This window comes from Mustelus asterias, chromosome 23 (genome assembly GCF_964213995.1).
Source record: "Mustelus asterias chromosome 23, sMusAst1.hap1.1, whole genome shotgun sequence".
Classification (NCBI taxonomy): Eukaryota; Metazoa; Chordata; class Chondrichthyes; order Carcharhiniformes; family Triakidae; genus Mustelus; species Mustelus asterias.
The window spans coordinates 64,459,351-64,486,857 of record NC_135823.1 but is presented as its reverse complement, the minus strand read 5'-3'; the positions used below and the strand labels follow the sequence as shown (position 1 = coordinate 64,486,857).

Genomic DNA, 27,507 nt, shown 5'->3' with positions numbered 1-27,507 from the left:
CAGTCTCACTCCAGTGTTACTCCGGTCTCGCTCCAGTATTACTCCAGTCTCACTCCAGTGTTACTCCGGTCTCGCTCCAGTGTTACCCCGGGCTCACTCCAGTGTTACTCCAGTCTCACTCCAGTGTTACTCCAGTCTCACTCCAGTGTTACTCCAGTGTTACCCCGGGCTCACTCCAGTGTTACTCCAGTCTCACTCCAGTATTACTCCAGTCTCGCTCCAGTGTTACTCCAGTCTCACTCCAGTGTTACTCCAGTCTCACTCCAGTGTTACTCCAGTCTCACTCCAGTGTTACTCCAGTGTTACCCCGGGCTCACTCCAGTGTTACTCCAGTCTCACTCCAGTGTTACTCCAGTCTCACTCCAGTGTTACTCCAGTGTTACCCCGGGCTCACTCCAGTGTTACTCCAGTCTCACTCCAGTGTTACTCCAGTCTCACTCCAGTGTTACTCCAGTGTTACCCCGGGCTCACTCCAGTGTTACTCCAGTCTCACTCCAGTGTTACTCCGGTCTCGCTCCAGTATTACTCCAGTCTCACTCCAGTGTTACTCCAGTGTTACCCCGGGCTCACTCCAGTGTTACTCCAGTCTCACTCCAGTGTTACTCCGGTCTCGCTCCAGTATTACTCCAGTCTCGCTCCAGTGTTACTCCAGTCTCACTCCAGTGTTACTCCAGTCTCACTCCAGTATTACTCCAGTCTCACTCCAGTGTTACTCCAGTCTCACTCCAGTGTTACTCCAGTCTCACTCCAGTGTTACTCCAGTCTCACTCCAGTGTTACTCCAGTCTCACTCCAGTGTTACTCCAGTCTCACTCCAGTATTACTCCAGTCTCACTCCAGTGTTACTCTGGTCTCACTCCAGTGTAACTCCAGTCTCACTCCAGTGTTACTCCAGTCTCACTCCAGTGTTACTCCAGTCTCACTCCAGTGTTATCCAAGTCTCGCTCCAGTATTACTCCAGTCTCACTCCAGTGTTACTCCAGTCTCACTCCAGTGTTATCCAAGTCTCGCTCCAGTATTACTCCAGTCTCACTCCAGTGTTACTCCGGTCTCGCTCCAGTATTACTCCAGTCTCACTCCAGTGTTACTCCAGTCTCACTCCAGTGTTACTCCAGTCTCACTCCAGTGTTACTCCAGTCTCACTCCAGTGTTACTCCAGTCTCACTCCAGTGTTACTCCAGTCTCACTCCAGTGTTACTCCAGTCTCACTCCAGTATTACTCCAGTCTCACTCCAGTGTTACTCTGGTCTCACTCCAGTGTAACTCCAGTCTCACTCCAGTGTTACTCCAGTCTCACTCCAGTGTTACTTGAGTCTCACTCCAGTGTTACTCTGGGTGGGGGAGGGGGTATGATGCTGGTGTATGTGCCTGATAATGAGATACTAATGTATTCAAATAAGGTTCCCGCCATGCACCAGTCCTGGGGGTGATTGGAGCAAGCTTTCACACGGACTCGATGGGCCGAATGGGTTCCTTCTGCACTGTAGGGATTCCATGATTTATGCACTGTGATTTGGATTAGTTTATGGTGATGACACTGGGTTAAGCCAGTCTAACCTTCAGGGTGAAGAGAGAAAGCTTACAGAACAAAGAAGAAAGAACAGTACAGCACAGGAACAGGCCTTTCGGCCCTCCAAGCCTGCGCCGATCACGATGCTCTAACTAAACTGAAAAAAAACCTTCTACCTTTACTTCATCCGAATCCCTCTATTCCCCCCCTTACCCTTGAACCCATCCAGATGCCGCTTAAATGTTGCCAATGTTCCTGCTTCCACCACCTCCTCTGGCAGCGCGTTCCAGGCACCCACCACTCTCACCGTGAAAAACTTGCCCCGCGTATCTCTCTTAAACTTTCCTCCACTCACCTTGAACCTGTGCCCCCCTTGGTAATTGACACTTCCACCCTGAGGAAAAAGTCTCTGACTAAGTTAAGTTTAAGTTTATTTATTAGTGTCACAAGTCAGCTTACATTAACATTGCAATGAAGTTGCTGCGAAAACCCCCTAGTTGCTATACTCCGGCGCCTGTTCGGGTACAGCGAGGGAGAATTTAGCGTGGCCAATTCACCCTAACCAGCACATCTTTCGGAAACCGGAGCACCCGGAGGAAACTCACAGAGAGAATGTGCAAATTCCGCCAAGCCGGGAATGGGACCCGGGTCGCTGGCGCTGTGAGGCAGCAGTGCCAACCACTGTGCCACCGTGCCCACCCTGTCAACGCCTCTCATCATTTTGTAGGCCTCTATCAGGTCTCCCCCCTCAGCCTCCATCTTTCCAGTGAAAACAATCCTAGTTTATTCAACCTCTCCTCACAGTCAACACCCTCGAGATTTCATATCTTCTGAAAGCAATCATCTCTGCTTTTCAACCAGGTCAAACCAGTTTCAACTCTGCCTTGACCCAGCGCTTTATGTTCATAGCTCTGTGGCCATAGCGAGAGAGTGGAGGGCGGATCAATGGTTAAATAGTTAATTAACCTTTGGAGTTCTGCAGGTCAGGCTGACAGGCACACATTTATTTTTCAAGTGCCAACAGGTTTTAGAAATAAGTGGCAGCGCGTCGCTCTGGCAACCGTGTGGGGACATCTGATTCCTTGGTTACCACATCAACTCCCTGTTGTGTGGTGTGAGTTGCAAAACAAGGCCGCACCTTACCAGAATCGGAACGGAACATGTAAACAGGAGGAGACAGAGGGAAAGCAGCAAAGAGGAAAATAACACAACCGTTCAGGAGGATTATATCCATAAACACGATGGTACGGCGGCACAGTGGTTAGCACGGCTGCCTCACAGCGCCAAGGACCCGATTCCGGCCTCGGGTCACTGTCTGTGTGGAGTTTGCACGTTCTCCCCGTGTCTGCGTGGGTTTCCTCCGGGTGCTCCGGTTTCTTCCCACACTCCAAAGGTGCGCGGGTAAGGTTGATTGGTCATGCAAAATTACCCCTTACTGCCAGGGGGTTTAGCAGGGTAAATACGTGGGGTTACGGTGAAAATCCCCTAGTCGCCACACTCCAGCACCTGTTCGGGTAACACTGAGGGAGAATTTAGCATGGCCAATGCACCTAACCAGCACGTCTTTGGACTGTGGGAGGAAACCGGAGCACCCGGAGGAAACCCACGCAGACACGGGGAGAACGTGCAGACTCCGCACAGACAGTGACCCAAGCCGGGAATCGAACCCGGGTCCCTGGCGCTGTGAGGCAGCAGTGCTAACCACTGTGTCACCGTGCCGCCCGATCATATATAAAATGACATATAGAAGTTAAAAGATAGAAATGTCATCGCATAGCATGTCTAATCTTTAAAGCACATTCTACACAAATACATTTCACGACAGTGCAATGAACACAAGAACACAAGAAATAGAAGCAGGAGTAGGCCATTCGGCCCTTCAAGCCTGCCCCAGCATACAATATGATCATAGCTGATCTATCTATACACAACTCCTTTTCTGGGCCATTTCCCGGTCGCCCTCTATTCCTCGATCTATCAAATATTTATCCACCTCCACTTTAAATACTTCTAATGCTCCAGCCTCCACCGCCCTTTGGGGCAGCGAATTCCAGAGGTTCACCACCCTCTGCCAGAAGAAATTTCTACACGCCCTTTATCTTGTAGCTCTGTCCTCTTGTTCAGTAAATAATACCAAATGTACCCCAGGTTCCAGGACAGTATAAAGAATGAAAAGCTCCGCACTTTAATGAGAGGTGGTGGCATTGTCGTATTGCCATTTGTCCCATAATCCAGGGACCCGGTGCGACGCTCAGGGAACCTGGGTCGAAATCCCACCACAGCAGATGGTGAAATGTGAATTCAATAACATTTTAGGGTGGCACAGTAGCACAGTGGTTGGCACTGCTGCCTCACAGCGCCAGGGACCCAGATTCGATTCCCGGCTTGGGTCGCTGTCTGTGCAGAGTCTGCACGTTCTCCCCATGTCTGCGTGGGTTTCCTCCGGGTGCTCCGGTTTCCTCCCACAGTCCGAAAGACGTGCTGGTTAGGCACATTGGCCGTGCTAAATTCTCCCTCAGTGTACCCGAACAGGCGCCGGAGTGTGGCGACCAGGGGATTTTCACAGTAACTTCACTGCAGTGTTAATGTAAGTCTACTTGTGACGCTAATAAATAAAATTTAAATATGTGGTCAAACCTCAGAGTTGACGATCCAGCTATAGGGAGACAGGTGGAATAGATTAAAACTTTCCCAGAAACATTGGCGGGGATTTTCATAGTAACTTCATTGCTGTGTTAACGTAAGCTTGTGATAAATAAACTTTAAAGCGCTTTTTAATTCTGAACTGTTTACCTAAGCTGAACCAAAAAAAATAGCAGGACAAAATAAAAAGAGGTATTCACAAAGTCATGAAGGAAAAGATCATGTCAAAATGTTCCTCGTCTACAAGAAGATTGCAGGCTTCATTTTTCGAATTTGTGACACTAATTAAACAATCTGAAAGCAGAGTTTGATCCGGGAGCCTGTCACACTAATATATCACTGCAGGAGTTAGATGCGTGCTTCTCAAAGCTCCTCAGGCTCCTCCCAGTCTACCACCGTAATTCACGCAATGAGTGATTCCAACCGAGCAGGATGTGTGTGATTTGATCAAGGTTTACCTCCCCGGGAAGGGCAGGGCAGGGCAGAAGTGCAGGGAGCCAGCGGGAAGTGCCAACACACAGCAATCCTCGCAGACCGAGCGACTGAAGGGGAACTGAGGGAGAAGTTTGATGATTCTAACTGAAGGTCAGTGAGGAATGCTCAAGGCAGGATACTGGAGACTTTACTGTCAGTCGTGCTTGACGCAATTTGAATCATTTGGCCTGATCTTTGGTTCAGTTTACAACAGGTGTAAGAGGGAGATTGTCAAGCAAGCAGAAAATCTGTGATTTCCTTAATGGGTCTTGTACTCATTCCAGTTCTTTTGCCAAGGAGAAAAATTCTCAAATATTTTTATGGAAAAATTCTCAAAGAGGAGATGAAATCCCAATAATGTTCAAGGAAATAAGTGTGATGTTGTTTTAAAAATCTTTCTCTTTGTGGGTTAATCCACCTGTTCAAAGGTAGACGCTCGAATCACCTCAGGCTTAGCTTTGCATATTGGGCCTATATTTTCAGGTAAATTACTTCCTCTTGGATTTACCTCACATCTACTCCAGCATTGCAATGATTTACATTCTTATCAACAACAATGTAGAGGCTTAAATAACACAACAGACATGCGAGTCAACGGTTAGATCTGAAAGTCAACTCAGAGTCAAATAAACATCACTCCCCCTCCATTTTCAATCTCTTTACTATCCGGTGAAGAGAAATGTTCAAGGGGAATGACAAAAAAACAATCTTTTGTTTTACCGTCCCGGTTATTTTATCGCCAGAGATTGTACGCAGCAGTGTCCTGGAGATTCACCTTTCATTCCTGGAGTCTCCAGGCCCAATCCTGGAGGGGTGACAACTCCTGTTTGGGTGAGATTGTAAAATGGGGGACAGCAGACTTTGACACCTCTCGCCATTTGTGCATTCATTTGTTAACCGTCAACTGCTAAATTGCCCCTTAGTGTCAGGGGGACTAGCTAGGGTAAATGCATGGGGTTATGGGGATAGGGCCTGGGAGGGATTGTGGTTGGTGCAGACTCCATGGGCTGAATGGCCTCCTTCTGCACTGTAGGGATTCTATGATTCTTCTTTTAATTTCAATGTGTGGCTGGCTACAAATCATAGAAGCCCTACAGTGCAGAAGGAAGCCATTCGGCCCATCAAGTCTACACCGATCACAGTCCCACCCAGGCCCTATTCCTGTAAACACACATATTTACCCTGCTAATCCCCCTGACATTAAGGGCCAATTTAGCACAACCAATCCGCCTAACCTGCTCATCTTTGGAGTGTGGGAGGAAACCAGAGCACCCGGAGGGAACCCACGCAGACACGGGGAGAACATGCAGACTCCACACAGACAGTGACCCAAGGCCGGAATTGAACCCGGGTCCCTGGCGCAGTGAAGAGTTTGCACTTTCTCCCCATGTCTACGTGGGTTTCCTCCGGGTGTTCCGGTTTCCTCCCACAGTCCAAAGATGTGTGGGTTAGGTTGATTGGGAATAAACATCTGGCTTAGTTGCTTGAAGCCCTAACTGTACACAAGACGTGGGTTCAAAACCTTCTCTGGACCTTAAACAACTGATCTATATCGAGGTGTTAGTGCAGTCCCAAGGCAGTGCTTCATTGTTGTTGAAACTGTTATCAGTGCGATGTTCAACACAGGCCCCTGTCCAGATGTTCCAGAGCATATTGAAGATCCCAGTTGCCAACCCTCCAAGATTTTCCTGGAGTCTCCAGGAATCAGAGATCAATCCCCAGGATCCAGTTGTGTTCAACCCCTGGAGACAAGACATCAGGACATTAATGCAAAGATTGGACCATAAGACCATAAGACATAGGAGCAGAATTAGGCCACTCGGCCCATCGAGTCTGCTCCGCCATTCAATCACGGCTGATAAGTTTCTCATCCCCATTCTCCTGCCTTTTCCTCATAACCCCGATCCCCTTATTAATCAAGAACCGTTCTATCTCTGTCTTAAAGACACTCAATGACCTGGCCTCCACAGTCTTCTGCGGCAAAGAGTTCCACAGCTTCACCACTCTCTGGCTGAAGAAATTCCTCCTCATCTTGGTTCTAAAGGGTCATCCCTTTAGTCTGAGGCTGTGCCCTCGGATCCTTGTCTCTCTTTCTAATGGAAACATCTTCCCCATGTCCATTCTACCCAGGCCTTTCAGTATTCTGTAAGTTTCAATGAGATCCCCCCCTCATCCTTCTAAACTCCATCGAATCCTGACCCGGAGACAGATGTGTAGGTTAGGGGGATTGGCCATGGTGAATGCACGGGGTTTTAGGGACAGGGCTTGAGGGGGGGGTGGGGGGAACCTGGGTAAGGTTTTCTTTTGGAGAGTCGGTGCAGACTCGATGGGCCGAACGGCCTCCTTCTGCATGGTAGGGACTCTATGGTCAGGGATTCTATGGACAATACAATGGAGGGCTTTGAAAACAAGGATATGGGCCAGATTTCTCCGATCTGATTCACCCCGTCACTGCTGCCAGCGTGAACGGAGTATTTGGCGCTCAGCCAAAACTTCACTCACTGCAGCGGGAGTGGAGAATCCCAACTGCGGGCGAGGTCGGAGAATTCCGATCGTGAATTTTACAATCAAAGTGCTGTTTGACCGGGAGCTGGTGTCGTTCAGTGAGCACGGGGCAAGGGCAGAGGGGTGGGGGGGTGGGGGGGGGGGGGAGGGGGTGGGATGGTGGTGATCGAGGAACAGAACTTGTTGCAAGTTCAGACACTGAAGTTCGCCTGAAGTTTAGAGAGGGTAGAACGTGGGAGAACGGCCAGAGGTGGATTGGTATTGTCGATCTCAGAGGCAACGAGGCAAGAGTGAGGGTTTCAGCTGCCGAACAGCTGCGACAGGGGTAAAGTCATGTGACAGACATGAAGGTGGGAGGAGGCGGTCTGAGTGATGGCACGAATAGTGATGGTTAGGTGGATTGGCCATGCTAAATTGCCCCTTAGTGTCAGGGGGACTAGCTAGGGTAAATACATGGGGTTATGGGGATAGAATTTGGGTGGGATTGTGGTTGGTGCAGCCTCGATGGGCCGAATGGCCTCCTTCTGCACTGTAGGATTGTATGATTCTATAATAGGCGGTAGGCAACTGGATTATCACTGAGTTTAGATGGATCATATCCTTTAACTGGTACTCAGTTTGATAAATTATTCTCAGATACATAATGGCTGCTAAGTTTGGTTTGGAATAAGTCAGTATGAAATCCATTTTGACTAAGTGGCTGAATATATAAACAGTTATGACAGGGCCATTCAGTTCTATTTATTACAATTACTGGTTAAAAGATAAGAAGCAGTTAAACCCAGTGCAGTGAAATTGCTTTAATAACCAAGAAGTTTCCAGTAAAGAGTTTCTACTTAGGCACGGAATCTTAGAATCCCTACAGTGCAGAAGGAGGCCATTCGGCCCGTCAGGCCTGCACAGACTCTCCATCAGAGCATCTTACCCGGGCCCTATCCCCATAATCCCACTTATTTATCCCACCTAACCTACACATCTTGGGACACTAAGGGGCAATTTAGCTCGGCCAATTCACCTAACCTGCACATCTTTGGAGTGTGGGAGGAAACCGGAGTGTCCGGAGGAAACCCACGCAGACACGGGGAGAATGTGCAAACTCCACACAGACAGTGACCCAAGGCTGCATTCACAACACCTTCAAATGGGTTGACTGTCAACCTGAAAATATTCCCAGCATGCCTATGGCGAGTGGTAAGAATGGGGTTGACTCTTGGTCAGCCATGTTTGATATGGAGTGGCGCTCCTCAGGCTTCAGGCTCCAGCCTCAGGCCCGCGACTGTTCCAAATGAAAAAACAAAGCTTTGGAAAACAGATGTGTTTGTTTGGCTTGTGCATTCTTAGAAGCAGGAAGTCTAAGAAGACACATTGAAGGTTTGATTTTGATTTGATTTGATTTATTATTGGTTCTTGCGCGCTATACAGACAAAGCATACCATTCATAGAGAAGGAAAGGAGAGAGTGCAGAATGTAGTGTTACAGTCATCGCTAGGGTGTAGAGAAAGATCAACTTAATGCGAGGTAGGTCCATTCAAAAGTCTGACGGCAACAGGGAAGAAGCTGTTCTTGAGTCGGTTGGTACGTGACCTCAGACTTTTGCATCTTTTTCCTGACGGAAGAAGGCGGAAGAGAGAATGTCCGGGGTGCGTGGGGTCCTTAATTATGCTGGCTGCTTTTCCGAGGCAGTGGGAAGTATAGACAGAGTCAGTGGATGGGAGGCTGGTTTGCGTGATGGATTGGGCTACATTCACAACCCTTTGTAGTTTCTTGCAGTCTTGGGCAGAGCAGGAGCCATGCCAAGCTGTGATACAACCAGAAAGAATGTTTTCTAACAAACTAATATCACATTTAACTCAAGCTCCTTCTATATTGTTATTTAACTCTCCCTGAAGCACAGAGAAAAACTTCATTCTGTTCTTTGCAAATTTGGCAAATTTGTTTCCAAAGTGAGATTTTCATAGAATTTTAGAATTCCTACAGTGCAGAAGGAGGCCATTCAGCCCATCGAGTTTGCGCTGACCACAATCCCACCCTATTCCTATAACCCCACATATTTATCCTGCTAGTCCCCCTGACACTGGGGTCAATCAATGAACCCGCACATCATTGGACTGTGGGAGTAAACCCCTGTTTACTGTTTGAAGTAATTCTCAATCTGCTGCAAAACAAGCATTTTTTCGCCAACAAGGAATACACGGTGGCACAGTGGTTAGCGCTGCTGCCTCACAGCGCCAGGGACCGGGGTTCAATTCTGGCCTCGGGTGGCTGTCTTGTGTGGTGTTTGCACGTTCTCCCCGTGTCTGCGTGGGTTTCCTCCCAAAATCCAAAGATGTGCGGGTGGGGGGGATTAGTGGGGTTACGGGGATAGGGCCAGGGATAGGCTGGGGTAAGATGCTCTGTTGGAGAGTCATAGAATCATAGAGTCAGAGAGGTTTACAGCATGGAAACAGGCCCTTCGGCCCAACCTGTCCATGCCGCCCTTTTTTTTAAAACCCCTAAGCTAATCCCAATTGCCCGCATTTGGCCCATATCTCTCTATACCCATCGTAACCATGTAACTATCTAAATGCTTTTTAAACGATAAAATTGTACCCGCCTCCACTACTGCCTCTGGCAGCTTGTTCCAGACACTCACCACCCTCTGTGTGAAAAAATTGCCCCTCTGGACACTTTTCTATCTCTCCCCTCTCACCTCGGAGCAGACTCGATGGGCTGAATGGCCTCCTTCTGCACTGTAGGGATTCTAAGACAGGCCATTGGCTGGAAGGAGTCAGGTAATGGATTGTCCAATGCCCTCCTGGATCTGAGTAAACAGGAACACAGCTGCACTGAGCGATTCCTAATGCTGACGTCAGCTATCAGACATATAATGATCCGGAGCCGGATACAGGGAGCGGTACACACACCGGGAAAGCTTCACACTCTCCATGTCTGACCTACAACACCAGTAAAAAATAATAGAAAGACTTGTGTTTGTTTGACTCTATTCACAACAACAGACGCCTCTAAGAGCTCTGCCGCTCCAGGAAGTACATTTCCTAAGTGTAGTCACTGCTGTAATATAACAACAATAAGAAGTCTCACAACACCAGGTTAAAGTCCAACAGGTTTATTTGGTAGCAAATACCATAAGCTTTCGGAGCGCTGCTCCTTCGTCAGATGGAGTGGAAATGTGCTCTCAAACAGTGCAAACAGACAAAATCAAGTTGCAGAATACTGATTAGAATGCGAATCCTACAGCCAGCCAGGCCTTGTAAAGGTACAGACAATGTGGGTGGAGGGAACATTAAACACAGGTTAAAGAAATGTGTATTGTCTCCAATCTCCACATCGTAATATAACAAACACAGCAACCAATTCACGCTCAGCAAGTTCCCACCAACCGCAATGTGACCATGAGCAGATAATCTGTTTACTTTAAGATGTTGATTGAGGGATAACTCAACTTTGACTCAGCTTTGACAAAGGGTCATCTGGACTCAAAACGTCCGCTCTTTTCTCTCCTCACTGGTGCTGCCAGACCCGCTGAGGTTTTCCAGCATTTTCTCTTTTGGAGGGATAACTTTGATTTGATTTGATTTATTATTGTCACATGTATTAATATACAGTGAAAAGTATTGTTTCTTGTGCGCTATACAGACAAAGCATACTGTTCAGAGAGAAGGAAAGGAGAGAGTGCAGAATGTAGTGTTACAGTCATAGCTAGGGTGTAGAGAAAGATCAACTTAATGTGAGGTAGGTCCATTCAAAAGTCTTGACAGCAGCAGGGAAGAAGCTGTTCTTGAGTCGGTTGGTACGTGACCTCAGACTTTTGTATCTTTTTCTCGACGGGAGAAGGTGGAAGAGAGAATGTCCGGGGTGCGTGGGGTCCTTGATTATGCTGGCTGCTTTTCCGAGGCAGCGGGAAGTGTAGACAGAGTCAATGGATGGGAGGCTGGTTTGAGTGATGGACTGGGCTTCGTTCACAATCCTTTTGTAGTTCCTTGCAGTCTTGGGCAGAGCAGGAGCCGTACCAAGCTGTGATACAACCAGAAAGAATGCTTTCCATGGTGCATCTGTAGAAGTTGGTGAGAGTCGTAGCTGACGTGCCAAATTTCCTTAGCCTCCTGAGAAAGTAGAGCCGTTGGTGGGCTTTCTTAACTATAGTGTCGGCGTGGGGGGACCAGGACAGGTTGTTGGTGCAGGACACAGGGAAGAACTTCCACACTCCTCTTCAAAACAGTGCCGTGGGATCATTACATCTACTCAAGCTGGTAGTTGTGTCTTAGCAGGCCTAGGAGTGGGGGCATAGTGCAAAACACTGGGCCCGTGCCTTCTGGGGGGGTGGGGTCAGGGGACTGGGTCCACACTTTGTTAATCACTGGAGCCTAGAGCTTCGGGGGTCCCGGGAGAGGAGGTGCACATGCTGTTAATCACTGGGCCCGTGCCTTCTGGGGGTCCAGCCTCTGATAGATTTTCCCCACCTCACACCTCAATGCTCACAAAGACATGTACAGTGGGCGCTTTGCTCTGGGACAAAGTTCCAGCGCCTGAAATCAGCTTGTTCCGGAACAGGACCCCAGATTTGTGCGGACAATTCTTCCGAGAGCCCAGATGCACTCTGGGTGAGGTCGTTGGCGTCCGCCCTTGACCCCACTCTCACCCTCCCACATAGCAGACGACCCCCTCAGGGACTTCCTGTGCTATTTTCAGAGCACCCGCTCTGCCCCAGGGGTCGTTGCATTGTCTTCATTTCAACTTGGCTGAGTGAAAATAGAACAGCTTCTTCCCTGCTGCCGTCAGACTTTTAAACGGACCTACCTCACACTAAGTTGATCTTTCTCTACACACTAGCTATGACTGTAACACCACATTCTGCACTCTCCTTTCCTTCTCTATGAACGGTATGCTTTGTATAGCGCGCAAGAAACAATACTTTTCACTGTATGTTAATACATGTGACAACAATAAATCAAATCAAAAAATATGGGTAAATCCTGTGAGTTTTAGAGTTTCTTATTCCCCTCATGTACACTTTGCTCTGATTTATCCCGATAGTTTTAGTATAGTTCTAGCTTTTTTTTGTGTAGGACAGATTACAAAGTGGACATAGAAACATAGAAACTAGAAGCAGGCGGAGGCCATTTGGCCCTTCAAGCCTGCTCTACCATTCATCTTGATCATGGTTGATCATCAAATTCAATATCCCGATCTCCCTTCCCCTCATATCTTTCCATTTATACTAAATAGAACTCCTACAGTGCAGAAGGAGGCCATTCAGCCCATCGAGTCTGCACAATCACACCCAGGCCCTATCCCCTATAACCCCATGCATTTACCCTAGCTAGTCCCCCTGACACTAAGGGGCAATTTAGCATGGCCAATCCACCTAACCCGCACATTTTTTGGACTGTGGGAGGAAACCGGAGCACCCGGAGTAAACCCACGCAGACACGGGGAGAACGTGCAAACTCCACACAGACAGTGACCCAAGCCGGGAATCGAACCCGGATCCCTGGCGCTGTGAAGCAGCTGTGCTAACCACTGTGCCACCGTGCTGCCCATTACTACCGGACCATTGCTGGTTTATTTCTCTGTCTAAAATTACTACCATGAGTCATGTTAATATTTCCTGTACTATTAAGATCTTCATTTAAGGTCTTTATATTTTTCCCAGGCCCTCTTCCCTGCCTTATCCCCATAATCCCACACATACTAATGTGACTAATCTCATCTAACCTACACACCTTGGGACACTAAAGGGCAATTTCGCATGGCCAATCCACCTAACCTGCACATCTTTTGGACACTAAGGGGCAATTTAGCATGGTCAATCCACCTAACCTACAGATTTTTGGAGTGTGGGAGGAAACCGGAGCACCCAGAAGAAACCCAGGCAGACATGGGGAGAACATGCAGACTCCACACAGACAGTGAACCAAGCCGGGAATCAAACCCAGGACCCTGACGCTGTGAGGCAGCAGTGCTAACCGACTGTGCCACCTGTTTTAGAATCTTGTCTCCTGGTAGATTTCATTTCTTTTACCAAAAGCAACGGTAGCACAGTGGTTAGCACTGCTGCTTCACAGCTCCAGGGACCTGGGTTCAATTCCCGGCTCGGGTCACTGTCTGTGTGAAGTTTGCACATTCTCCTCGTGTCTGCGTGGGTTTCCTCCGGGTGCTCCGGTTTCCTCCCACAGTCCAAAGATGTGCGGGTTAGGTTGATTGGCCATGCTAAAATTCCCCCTTAGTGTCCTGAGATGCGTAGGTTAGAGGGATTAGCGGGTAAATGTGTAGGGATATGGGGATAGGGCCTGGGTGGGATTGTAGTCGGTGCAGACTTGATGGGCCGAATGGCCTCTTTCTGCACTGTAGGGTTTCTATGACAATAATCTGATCTGAGCTACGTCTTGCTGGAAAATTCCCCCGGACAGATCTTGCAAGTTGTTTTCTTGAAGGTGGGGATTGGAGAGAGTTCAGCTCCCCCTTCCCCTGGAGTACAATAGGGGGAATCTGTGTGCTTGTATCTGGGAACATTGGCTTTACTTGATCTGTGTTTACCAGAGTGAAGTTTGATCTGGCTGCTAATTGAGTACACTTTTTATGGAGCTCTTGGAATTTTGCCACACACTCTGGGGATTTTTGCCATTCCCCCAGCTTGTTATTTCCTTGTTAAGTCCCATTTTGTGGGTTATTATACAAACAAAGCCATTCAACAACAGATCCAGAATGCCCTCAAACTGCAGATGGGTGGACTGATGGTAGTAAGGCTGAGGTTCTTGGACCTACCAATTGTTGCTGGAGGAATTTCTTGAGGGCTTTTGATTTTGATTTGATTTGATTTGATTTATTATTGTCACATGTATTAGTATGCAGTGAAAAGTATTGTTTCTTGCACGCTATACAGACAAAGCATACCGTTCATAGAGAAGGAAAGGAGAGAGTGCAGAATGTAGTGTTACAGTCAGAGCTAGGGTGTAGAGAAAGATCAACTTAATGCAAGGTAAGTCCACTCAAAAATCTGATGGCAGCAGGGAAGAAGCTGTTCTTGAGTCGGTTGGTACGTGACCTCAGACTTTTGTATCTTTTTCCCGACGGAAGAAGGTGGAAGAGAGAATGTCCGGGGTGCGTGGGGTCCTTAATTATGCTGGCTGCTTGGCCGAGGCAGTGGATGGGAGGCTGGTTTGTGTGATGGATTGGGCTACATTCACAACCTTTTGTAGTTTCTTGTGGCCTTGGGCAGAACAGGAGACATACCAAGCTGTGATACAACCAGAAAGAATGCTTTCTATGGGGCATCTGTAAAAGTGGCAGTGGGCGTGGCTGGAGAAGGCTATCAAACACTGCGGGATGGATTCTCCCTGTGACCCCATCATCTGGCTGTACTGTGGGCCAGAGGCCCACACTGTGTGGGGAAGTGTCTCCCAGGTTTATGTTCCCCAGGGCTGGTGGGCCAGCATGCTATCCAATCAAGGACAACGGGGAAGTGCTCAAAGCTGTAAGCCTGTTGCGGGCTTTGATATTCAGCCTTTGAATTGACCACAACCTTACCCATCAAATAACCAGACCAAGTCACAGAGTTCTCTTAAACAGCCATTTTAATCAAGCTATAGCTTGGAGCCTGGAAAGTCACAGGTCATTGTCGGTAACTAACCAGAGTCCAGGATTCAGGAATACACCAGCAGTTATAGTTTCAAATTCAATTAAAAGTAATGGGGCGGCACGGTAGCACAGTGGTTAGCACTGCTGCTTCACAGCTCCAGGGACCTGGGTTCGATTCCCGGCTTGGGTCACTGTCTGTGTGGAGTTTGCACATTCTCCTCGTGTCTGCGTGGGTTTCCTCCGGGTGCTCCAGTTTCCTCCCACAGTTCAAAGATGTGTGGCTTAGGTTGATTGGCCATGATAAAAAAAATTGCCCCTTAGTGTGCTGGGATGCGTAGATTCGAGGGATTAGCGGGTAAAATATGTTGGGATATGGGGGTAGGGCCTGAATGGGATTGTGGTTGGTGCAGACTCGATGGGCCGAATGGCCTCTTTCTGTACTGTAGGGTTTCTATGTTTCTATGTAATTAGCATATACCAATCAAGATATAGGAGTTATCTCTATCCATGCAATTATTGGTTAAGGTTACATCATTCATAAGATACAGATATTAAAACCAATCTCAATCACTTCACGCAGTCATGTATTTGTTTATTTTATGGAGTGGAGATGCCGGCGTGGGACTGTGGTGGGCACAGTCTCACAATACCAGGTTAAAGTCTCCACTCACCTGATGAAGGAGCAGTGCTCCGAAAGCTCATGATTCCAAATAAACCATAGAACCATAGAAAATTACAGCTCAGAAACAGGCCTTTTGGCCCTTCTTGTCTGTGCCGAACCATTTTATGCCTAGTCCCACTGACCTGCACTTGGGCCATATCCCTCCACACCCCTCTCATCCATGAACCCGTCCAAGTTTTTCTTAAATGTTAAAAGTGACCCCATTTACCACTTTATCCGGCAGCTCATTCCACACTCCCACCACTCTCTGCGTGAAGAAGCCCCCCCTAATATTCCCTTTAAACTTTTCTCCTTTCACCCTTAACCCATGCCCTCTGGTTTTTTTCTCCCCTAGCCTCAGCGGAAAAAGCCTGCTTGCATTCACTCTATCTATACCCATCAAAATCTTATACACCTCTATCAAATCTCCCCTCAATCTTCTACGCTCCAGGGAAAAAGGTCCCAATCTATTCAATCTCTCTCTGTAACTCAGCTTCTCAAGTCCCGGCAACATCCTTGTGAACCTTCTCTGCACTCTTTCAACCTTATTTACATCCTTCCTGTAACTAGGTGACCAAAACTGTACACAATACTCCAAATTCGGCCTCACCAATGCCTTATATAACCTTACCATAACACTCCAACTTTTATACTCGATACTCCGACTTATAAAGGCCAATGTACCAAAGGCACTCTTTACGACCCTATCCACCTGTGACGTCACTTTTAGGGAATTCTGTACCTGTATTCCCAGATCCCTCTGTTCAACTGCACTCTTCAGAGTCCTACCATTTACCCTGTACGTTCTTCTTTGGTTTGAGGGGCCTTGGTTTGAGGGAACAAAAGAACAAAGAACAGTACAGCACAGGAACAGGCCCTTCGGCCCTCCAAGCCTGCGTCGATCACATTTACCTATCTAGACCAACCGCTTATATCCCTCTATTCCCCGTCTGTTCATGTGTCCATCCAGATAAGTCTTAAATGTCGCTAACGTATCTGCCTCAACCACCTCACCTGGCAGCGCATTCCGGGTCCCCACCACCCTCTGTGTAAAAAACTTCCCCGCACATCTCCACTGAACCTTTCCCCCCTTACCTTGAACTTGTGCTCCCTTGTAATTGTCATTTCTGCCCTGGGAAAAAGCTTCCAACTGTTCACCCTATCTATACCCCTCATAATGTTATAAACTTCTATCAGGTAATGAGACTTCTTACCGTTTATTACATGTTCTAGAGGATATTGCGTGTCATTTATATTCACTTCCTGCTGTTATATCTTCCCGTAATGTTTAATTAAAAAGAATATTTTAGTAAATTCTTTGAATTTTTCTAATTAAAACTCGAGGGCTTTTCCCCGCACGCTGTGGATTTTAATGATACGAAATCAATGAAAGGAATTCACTGTATTTCTAAAGGGTAAGAAGTGATATCCTAAATGATTATATCCTTTGCGGGTCCTTATTTCTGGGCCCGTTTGGAGGTGACCGCTTCTGTTCTGTGTTTTGCAGTTGGTGTCACTTGCTGACTGAGGAAGCCGGCAGGTTTGAGCGCTTTCGGAGAAGGCCAGGTTAAAGATGGCTGACCAGGATTTGGGGACTCAGATTGAAGCCCAGTTTAACGATGTTGTGAGGAGACTACAGAGCAAGCAGCTTTTCCAGTCCAACTGGGACATCGCCACTTTCGCCATTTTCTTTATTTTCATTGGTAAGGTACCAACTGCTTCACTTTAAACACTTCCGTCCACTCCACTTATAGAGTCGCTGTGAATGATACAAACACATGAAATAGGCCCCTCGAGCCTGCTCTGCCATTCATTATGATCATGGCTGATCCGATTGTAACCTCCCACCTCCTGCACTGAGTAACCTTTCGCCCCCTGGTTCATCAACAATCTACCTAGCTCTGCCTTAAAAACCTAGATTCATAGAATCCCTACAGTGCAGAAGGAGGCCATTCAGCCCATCGAGTCTGTACCAACCACATTCCCACCCAGGCCCTATTCCTGCAACTGCACACATTTACTCTGCTGTCCCCTTGACACTAAGGGGCAATTTATCATGGCCAATCCACCTAACCCGCACAACTTTGGCGTGTAGGAGGAAACCGGAGCACCCGGAGGAAAACCCACGCAGACACGGGGAGAACGTGCAAACTCCACATAGACAGTGACCCAAGCCGGGAATCGAACCCGGGTCCCTGGTGCTGTGAGGCAGCAGTGCGAACCACCGTGCCACCCATTCATAGATTCTGGATGGGGCTTTCCAGCGGTGCTTGCCCCAAGACTGGAGAATCTTGCCTGAGGTGAACGGACCTTTGCATGGTCCTGTCCCACCTGCTACAATTCCCGTGGTGGGCGGGACAGAAATATTCCACCCTCTGCTTCCACTGCCTTTTCATAGAATCCCTACAGTGCAGAAGGAGGCCATTCGGCCCATTGAGTCTGCATCAACCACAATCCCACCCAGGCCCTATTCCCGTAGCCCAAAAAAATTTAACCTACTAATCCCCCTGACACTAGGGGCAATTTATCATAGCCAATCCACCTAACCCGCACATATTTGGACTGTGGGAGGAAACCGGAGCACCCGGAGGAAACCCACGCAGACACGGGGAGAACGTGCAGACTCCGCACAGACAGTGACCCAAGCCAGGAATCGAACCTGGGTCCCTGGCGCTGTGAGGCAGCAGTGCTAACCACTGTGCCACCATGCCGCCCCAGTTGCCTGTTAACAGTTGCCTGCTAAATGAGAGCTAAATCTGAAATGTTGGATCTCTGGAATGTTTAACCACAGTAAGCAGTCTCACAAAACCAGGTTAAAGTCCAACAGGTTTGTTTGGCAGCGCAAGCTTTTGGAGTCTCGCTCTTTCTTCAGGTGAGTGGGAGTTGTGTTCACAAACAGGGCATATACAGCCACAAACTCAATTTACAAGATAATGGTTGGAATGTGAGTCTTTACAGGTAATCAAGTCTTAAAGGTACAGACAATGTGAGTGGAGAGAGGACCAAGCACAGGTTAAAGAGATGTGTATTGTCTCCAACCAGGACAGTTAGTGAGATTTTGCAAGCCCAGGCAAGTCGTAGGGGTTACAGATAGTGTGACATGAACCCAAGATCCCAGTTGAGGCCATCCTCATGTGTGCGGAACTTGGCTATCAGTCTCTGCTCAGCGATTCTGCGCTGTCGTGTGTCATGAAAGCCGCCTTGGAGAATGCAGCTCTTGCGACTCGGCCAACGTTGTCTACCTGATACGCTGCAGGAAAGGATGTCCCGAGGCATGGTACATTGGGGAGACCATGCAGACGCTACGACAACGGATGAATGAACACCGCTCGACAATCACCAGGCAGGAGTGTTCTCTTCCTGTTGGGGAACACTTCAGCAGTCACGGGAATTCAGCCTCTGATCTTCGGGTAAGCGTTCTCCAAGGCAGCCTACACGACAACGCAGAATCGCTGAGCAGAGACTGATAGCCAAGTTCCGCACACATGAGGACGGCCTCAACCGGGATCTTGGGTTCATGTCACACTATCTGTAACCCCCACAACTTGCCTGGGCTTGCAAAATCTCACTAACTGTCCTGGCTGGAGACAATACACATCTCTTTAACCTGTGATTAACCCTCTTTCCACTCGAATTGTCTGTACCTTTAAGACTCACATTCCAACCACTATCTTGTAAATTGAGTTTGTGTCTGTATATGCCCTGTTTGTGAACACAACTCTTCACTCACCTGATGAAGGAGCAGTGCTCCGAAAGCTTGTGATACCAAATAAACCTGTTGGACTTTAACCTGGTGTTGTGAGACTTCTTACTGTCATTACCCCAGTCCACCGCCGGCATCTCCACATCATGTTTAACCACAGCAGTTCCAGTGTATTATCAGTGCAGTGAGGAATTACAATCATTGATCTCCCAGTCACCACTCTCACAGATGGTGCTAATTTGCCTTTTTTTAAATCTTTACCCACTGGGGGGCGAGAGAAGGTATTGCCACTCAATCCCGGGTGGATCAAAGCAATGAAACTGTTGCTTGGCGATGCCAAAGTCTTGCCCATTGTCAATTGACTTAGCCTCATTGAACTTCTCCTGAGCTCTGTAATGTTGGTATCATGTGCGGGCAAATCCCTCATTTCCCCCAATCACCCGCCTTGACCGTTCAAATCAAACTGGCACTGTTGGCGTTAGCTGAAGGAATGAGGGAGATGGCAGAGAAATATGTCAATGTTCAGGCTAAGGGTACAAATGCCCCTTTTATAGGCAGTCAATTATGCCCTGCGCTAGGGGACATCCTGCCATGTGGTGCCCGTTAAAAGTTAAAGTTTATTTATTTGTCACAAGTAGGTTTACATTAACACTGCGATGAAGTTACTGTGAAAGTCCTCTAGTTGCCACACTCTGGCGCCTGTTCGGGTACACTGAGGGAGAATTTAGCACGGTCAATCCACCTAACCAGCGCGTCTTTCGGACTGTGGGAGGAAACCGGAGCACCCGGAGGAAACCCACGCAGACATGGGGAGAACATGCAAACTCCTCACAGACAGTGACCCAAGCCAGGAATTGAACCTGGGTCGATTCCCGGCTGAGAGGCTGTAGTGCTAACCACTGTGCCGCCCCAAACTGGTTGCTGGCCTGGTCACCACGGAAACCCTGAACCATGGACATATGTGGGAATTGCCTGGGAAGTTTAAACCTCAGGCGTGCTGATTCCCTGCAGTCCAGGAGCCTGCAAAATCTGAAATCCTCTTTGATCATTTTAATTCATTCGTGTGACACGGACATCGCTGGCTGGGCCAGCATTTATTGCCCATCCCTAGTTGCCCTTGCAGGGCAGTTGAGAGTCAACCACATTGCTGTGGCTCTGGAGTCACATGTAGGCCAGACCGGGTAAGGACGGCAGATTTCCTTCCCTAAAGGACATTAGTGAACCAGATGGGTTTTTCCGACAATCGACAATGGTTTCATGGTCATCAGTAGATTCTTAATTCCAGATATTTTTTATTGAATTCAAATTCCACCACCTGCCGTGGCGGGATTCGAACCCGGGTCCCCAGAACATTAGCTGAGTTTCTGGATTAATAGTCTAGCGATAATATCACTAGGCCATCACCTCCCCAATACAAAGATGACACTGCAGTCCTGATTTGAGTCCGGAAAGTCTCTGATTCTGAGCCCAGGATGGAGACTTGGGCTAGAATCTCAGGACGTACCTGGGCATCCGCCATGGGAATGTTAAAATTGAGTCTAACAAGCGGGTAACTCCACAACCAACCGCAACCCTCTCCCCACCCCACCATCACATCCCTGGTTACCCGAGTGCTCCCTTACCCTGCCCCACCGACTCCCCCGACCCAACCTCAGCCACCTCCCCATTCACTCACCCCTCCATTCAGCCAAACTGCCATCACTGAAAAAAAACACACCTCAATGTGTTTGGGGCGGCACGGTAGCACAGTGGTTAGCACTGCTGCTTCACAGCTCCAGGGTCCCGGGTTCGATTCCTGGCTCGGGTCACTGTCTGTGTGGAGTTTGCACATTCTCCTCGTGTCTGCGTGGGTTTCCTCCGGGTGCTCCGGTTTCCTCCCACTGTCCAAAGATGTGCGGGTTAGGTTGATTGGCCAGGTTAAAAATTGCCCCTTAGAGTCCTGAGATGCGTAGGTTAGAGGGATTAGCGGGTAAATATGTGAGGGTAGGGCCTGGGTGGGATTGTGGTCGGTGCAGACTCGATGGGCCAAATGGCCTCCTTCTGCACTGTAGGGTTTCTATGATTTCTATGATTTCAATGTGGCAGCAGCTGCTGTAAAAAAGAGGGGCACATCCTCTCTATCCCGGATCTCTCCACCACTCACTGAACCTACCCTGGAGACACTGCCCTTCCCATTTTGCCTTCAGCCATTGATAGGAGGTTCTGGGCCCCCAAGTGTTTTAACTGCATGAGACGGGCCATCCCTTAGCAAGCCCACTCTGCCTCAGACTGGACACAGTTTGCACTCTGGTGAATTTGCGTTAATCTCCATTCCTGTGTTAACAGGTGCAGTGCTGGCTCTGATTCTCCTGGTGCTAATTCGATGTTGCTGTGGTTGGTGCTTTTCTTCTTCACCAAAGAAGAAGGTGAGTGAGTGTGAGAGTGTGTGTGTGTGTGTGTGTGTGTGTGTGAGGGTGTGTGTGTGAGTGTGTGTGTGAGAGTATGTGTGTATGTGAGTGTGAGTGAGGGTGTGTGTATGAGTGTGTGTGTGTGAGTGTATATCTGTGTCCGTGCCTGTGTGAGTGTGATTGCAATGGATTACAATCATCATTATCTTAGAACCCTACAGTGCAGCAGGAGGCCATTTGGCCCATCGAGTCTGCACCTATCCCCCCCCCCAACAAAGCATCTTACCCAGGCCCATCTCCCTGTCCTATCCCAGTAACCCCACATATTTACCCCGCTAATCCAGACATCTTTGGACACTAAGGGGCAATTTAGCATGGCCAAGCCACCTTGCCTAAACTGGAGCACCCGGAGGAAACCTAGCAGACATGGGGAGAACTTGTAGACTACTGCACAGACAGTGACCCCAGGCCGGAATCGAACCCTTGTCCCTGGCGCTGTGAGGCAGCAGTGCTAACCACTGTGCTACCGTGCCGGTAGGTTAGGTTGATTGGTCATGCTAAATTGCCCCGTAGTGTCCAAAGATGTGAAGGTTAGAAAGATTGGGGGTTACGGGGATAGAGCAAAAGGGAAGGGTAAAATGCTCTTTTGGAGACTCAATGCAGACTTGATGGACCGAATGGCCTCTTTCCGCACTGTAGGGATTCTATGGAAATCCTGTTATTCCCGGCAACTTCAATATCAAGCAGGGGGAGTTTTTGCTTGACAAGCTTCATCAGAGTTTGATTTTGGTACAGATGTCTTGTTCAGTTTGTTTTTTCAAAGCTGAGCTGTCCAATGTTTTCTGCAAAATTAAACAATACAATGTTAACAACACAGCATTTCCAACTGTGGATGCTAGTAGCCTCGTGACATTGGGTGTATTGGCAGTGTCACTGGGCTAGCAATCCAGAGGCCTGGGCTAAAGTCCTGGGGACACGGGTTCGAATCCCACCTCAGCGGCTGGTGAAATTTAAACTCCATTAATAAAATCTGGAATATAAAACTAGTCCCAGTAATGGCGAGCGTGAAACTATTATCGAGTGTGGTGAAAACCCATCTGGTTCACTAATGTCCTTTAGGGAAGGAAATCTGCCGTCCTTACCCAGTCTGGCCTACATGTGACTCCAGAGCCACAGCAATGTGGTTGACTTTTAACTGCCCTCTGAAATGGCTGAGCGAGTCACTCACCTCACGGGCAATTAGGGATGGGCAAAAACCTCGCCAGCGCGCCCACATCCCGTGAAAGAATAACATACAATATTATTTCTTGGCCACAAATTTGGCCAAAGGAAGGTGATGGCCTAGTGGTATTATCGCTAGACTATTGATGCGCGATTAAATCACTAGGGAGGCTGGATCGTACCCGGGAAATAAAGGCTTTTATTAGTAACAAGAATGGAGCACACTATATACAATATAATCCCAGACTAAAGGGTCACCAGGCAGTGCAGTGACCTTTATACTCCTCCAGGTAGGCGGAGCCAACTGGAGTGTACCACAGAACAATACCAACAGGTAGAACAGCCCAACCCTAACCCCAACAGTGACAACAGTAACATATCTACAAGTACCCATAGTGCTGACCATCTATGGTTCAGTACTCATAGTGGTAACCAACTATGGTTCACCACAACTATTAATCCAGAAACTCAGCTAATGTTCTGGGCACCCGGGTTCGAATCCCGCCACGGCAGATGGTGGAATTTGAATTCAATAAAAAATATCTGGAATTAAGAATCTATGGATGATCATGAAACCATTGTCAATTGTTGGAAAAAAACCATCTGGTTCACGAATGTCATTTGGTTTATTGTCACATGTATTAGTATGCAGTATTGTTTCTTGCGTGTTATACAGACAAAGCATACCATTCACAGACAAGGAAAGGGGAAGGTGCAGAATGTAGCTAGGGTGTAGAGAAAGATTAGCTTAATGTGAGGTAGGTCCATTCAAAAGTCTGATGGCAGCAGGGAAGAAGCTGTTCTTGAGTCGGTTGGTATGTGATCCCAGACTTTTGTATCTTTTTCCCGACAGAAGAAAGTTGAAGAGAGAATGTCCCGGGGGGGTGTAAATCAAACCAAATCAAATCAAATAAACGACATTAGTGAACCAGATGGGTTTTTCCGACAATCGACAATGGTTTCATGATCATCAGTAGATTCTTAATTCCAGATATTCTTTTATTGAATTCAAATTCCACCATCTGCCGTGGTGGGATTCGAACCCGGGTCCCCAGGACATTAGCTGAGTTTCTGGATTAATAGTCTATCATAGAAATCATAGAAACCCTACAGTACAGAAAGAGGCCATTCGGCCCATCGAGTCTGCACCGACCATAGACCCACCCAGGCCTTACCCCTATATCCCAACATATTTACCCACTAATCCCTCTAACCTATGCATCTCAGAACACTAAGGGCAATTTTTTTTAGCATGGCCAATCAACCTAACCCGTACATCTTTGGACTGTGGGAGGAAACCGGAGCACCCGGAGGAAACCCACGCAGACACGAGGAGAATATGCAAACTCCACACAGACAGTGACCCAAGCCGGGTATTGAACCCAGGTCCCTGGAGCTGTGAAGCAGCAGTGCTAACCACTGTGCTGCCGTGCCGCCCCGTCTAGTGATAAGGAAATCTGCCGTCCTTACCTGGTCTGGCCTACATGTGACTCCAGAGCCACAGCAATGTGGCTGACTCTCAACTGACCCTCTGAAATGGCCAAACAAGCCATTCAATTCAAGGGCAACTAGGGAGGGGCAATAAATGCGGGCCAACCAGTGACGCCCATGTCCCACGAATGAATTTTAAAAATGAACTGCAACTAATAATGGGACATTGCCATCTCCAGGGAGAATCTTCTAACTGAAAGAGCCAGAGATTTCGATATGGTATGAGCAGCATTATGCAAAGCGAGAATAGAAGCATTTTAAAGCATTCATGATCAGTCTGACACTTGGTTCCTTCCTTTTCCAGCATGGGAAACACAAGGTCGGAGTTGACAACATGGCGATGGAACCTTAGAGTCTGGGCCCGACTTCCAGTCAGAGACCCGATCAATCAGCAACATTCTTTGCTGCGTTAACGGAGTTCCTCACGAATCCTGTGGCGGTTTTCCGCCAATGTTCATTAGATATTTTAACAGGCACTTTTCCTCAATCACATCCAAAAGTGAAATGAATGCATCATCTTTGCCAGGCTTGCCTCAAGGGCTTAATCAATCCCTCTTTTCTTGTTTAATTTGCACAGTTTGCACTTATTGCACATTTAATTGTACAAAAAAAAGACAATCAGCTATTTCTACTTTTGATGAATTCCGCTTTTTAACAAATCAGTTCGGCTGAGGAATCGAGTGGAATTTTTCGATGGGCTGAATGGCCTCCTTCTGCACTGTAGGGATTCTATAACCGGACACTATTGTGACATGAAGCAGCACGGTGTGTGTTTTGAGTTGTTCCGCGGCAGTCAAGTTCATGAACTATTCTTAGACGGATGTCAAGCTCATAGCAATACTGTCCAGGGAAGAGCATATGGCACAGAGTTGAAGCAAATGTCCACGTTTGGGACTCAGATGTGAACTGTGTGTATCGTGTTAGCAAAGTGTAGATAATATAAAGGTGGGATGGAGCTTCGATGGGCGCTGCTGGCGTGCAATTCACTTGGGCAGGGAAATCTCAACAGCATCATGATGTAGGTCACAAATATTAGAACTCAACATTTTTGAACAACTTATAGGGCGGGATTTTCCAGCCACGATCGCCCCAGAATGGGAAAACCCCACCCGAGGTCATAGAATAGTATAGAATCATGGAATAGAATCTCTAAGTGCAGAAGGAGGCCAGTCGGCCCGTCGAGCCTGCACTGACCACAATCCCACCCAGGCCCCACCCCCATAACCCCACATATTTACCCTACTAGTCCCCCTGACACTAAGAGGCAATGTAGCACAGCCAATCCACCTAACCCGCAAATCTTTGGAGTGTGGGAGGAAATCGGAGCACCCGGAGGAAACCCACGCAGACACGGGGAGAACGTGCAGACTCCACACAGACAGTGACCCGAGGCTGGAATCGAACCCGGGTCCCTGGTACTGTGAGGCAGCAGTGCCAATCACTGTGCCAGTGCCGCCCCACAGTGGTCAACAGGCCTTTCCATGGTCCGCCCCTCGCCCACTACAATTCCCATGGCGGGCGGGATGGGAAAATCCACCTCATAGTGTGCAAATAATGCCAGTAGCAGATCTTTCCGACTCAGTTCCCCCAAAGAAACATTCACCCTCTATTTTGCTGGCATGAACTTAACTGAGGTAAAAGCAAATTACTGCGGATGCTGGAATCTGAAACCAGAAGAGAAAATGCTGGAAAATCTCAGCAGGTCTGGCAGCATCCGTAAGGAGAGAAAAGAACTGACGTTTCGAGTCCAGATGACCCTTTGTCAAAGCTGCTTTGTCAGCTTTGACAAAGGGTTGTCTGGACTTGAAACATCAGCTCTTTTCTCTCCTTACAGATGCTGCCAGACCTGCTGAGATTTTCCAGCATTTTCTCTTTTGGAACTTAACTGAGGTGTAAGGTTCTAACAAACAGGCTGCTTTCACTTTAGCTGCTCGACTAAGTGCGTTGTATGATTTTTGACCATGCTTTATAGCAGAAGTGTTGACCAATAGTTACGTCTGTGCCAAGCTGACAATCTTGTCGCTACGGGCTGCAACTTTGCCCCTTTCTCTGCCAGTGCTGATCATGAAGGATCCCTTTCAGGCGGTGTGTGTGTGCTTGTCTTTGTGGTGCAGTTAATTTAGCAACTAACGCAATAGGGAATGCACTAACTGGTGATCTTCACCAGTGCCTTAAAGACCAGCTCAGGCTAATTCAAGATGATCCTAAAATGATGGTACGTTTTCTAAAAGGAAGTAGCCATCTAATCTTAGTTAACGTATAACTAAGATTCAGAACTTGATGGTAGGGGATGGAGTTTTACCATATTTGTACTTGAGCTGTGCTAGATATATTTCTGAATATTAGTTTTAATTATTGCTAAATTCTTTTGCTGAAATTCTAGTTAGTGTATTGTTTGCATTCACTGTTGGATTGTACGAAAATAAATTGATGTATCACTTATTGCTGGCTTGAGTGCAATTTTTTCAAACTAAATAGGTGGCACAGTGGTTAGCACCCGGGTTCAATTCCTGGCTTGGGTCACTATCTGTATGGAGTCTGCATGTTCTCCTCGTGGCTGGGTGGGTTTCCTCCTACAGTCCAAAAGACGTGCTGGTGCATTGGCTATGCTAAATTCTCTCTGTGTACCTGAACAGGTGCCGCAGTGTGGCAACTAGAGAATTTTCACAGTAACTTCATTGCAGTGTTAATGTAAGCCTATTTGTGACATTAATAAATAAACTTTAAATAGTATTGCTGAAAAAAAGCCATTTTGTCGACGTTTTTTTGTCCTGCACTCATCATAGAAGATAGGAGCAGGGGGAGGCCATTCGGCCCTTTGAGCCTGCTCCGCCATTCATCACGATCATGGCTGATCATCCAACTCAATAGCCTAATCCTGCTTTTTCCCCATAACCTTTGATCCCGATCGCCCCAAGTGCTATATCCAGCCACCTCTTGAATACATTCAATGTTTTGGCATCAACTACTTCCTGTGGTAATGAATTCCACAGGCTCACCACTCTTTGGGTGAAGAAATGTCTCCTCACCTCCGTCCTAAATGGTCTACCCTGAATCCTCAGACTGTGACCCCTGGTTCTGGACTCCCCCACCATCAGGAACATCCTCCCTGCATCTACCCTGTCTAGTCCTGTTAGAATTTTATAAGTCTCTATGAGATCCCCCCTCATTCATCTGAACTCCAGCGAAAACAATCCTAATAGAACAGTACAGCACAGAACAGGCCCTTCGGCCCACGATGTTATGCCGAGCTTTATCTGAAACATAGTCAATCTCTCCTCATACATCAGTCCCATCATCCCCGGAATCAGCCTGGTAAACCTTCACCGCACTCC

General features: G+C 47.8%; 1 protein-coding gene across 1 annotated transcript; it reads left to right on the top strand.

Moving 5' to 3' along the window:
• The first annotated feature begins 4,556 nt into the window (after positions 1–4,556).
• On the top strand, positions 4,557–26,613 carry smim22 (small integral membrane protein 22). The gene is made up of 4 exons (XM_078240805.1): positions 4,557–4,737; positions 16,878–17,073; positions 21,399–21,478; positions 24,477–26,613. The coding sequence occupies exons 2-4, from the start codon at positions 16,944–16,946 to the stop codon at positions 24,522–24,524; spliced, it is 258 nt and encodes an 85-aa protein (XP_078096931.1). The 5' UTR covers positions 4,557–4,737; positions 16,878–16,943; the 3' UTR covers positions 24,525–26,613.
• The last annotated feature ends 894 nt before the right edge of the window (positions 26,614–27,507 follow it).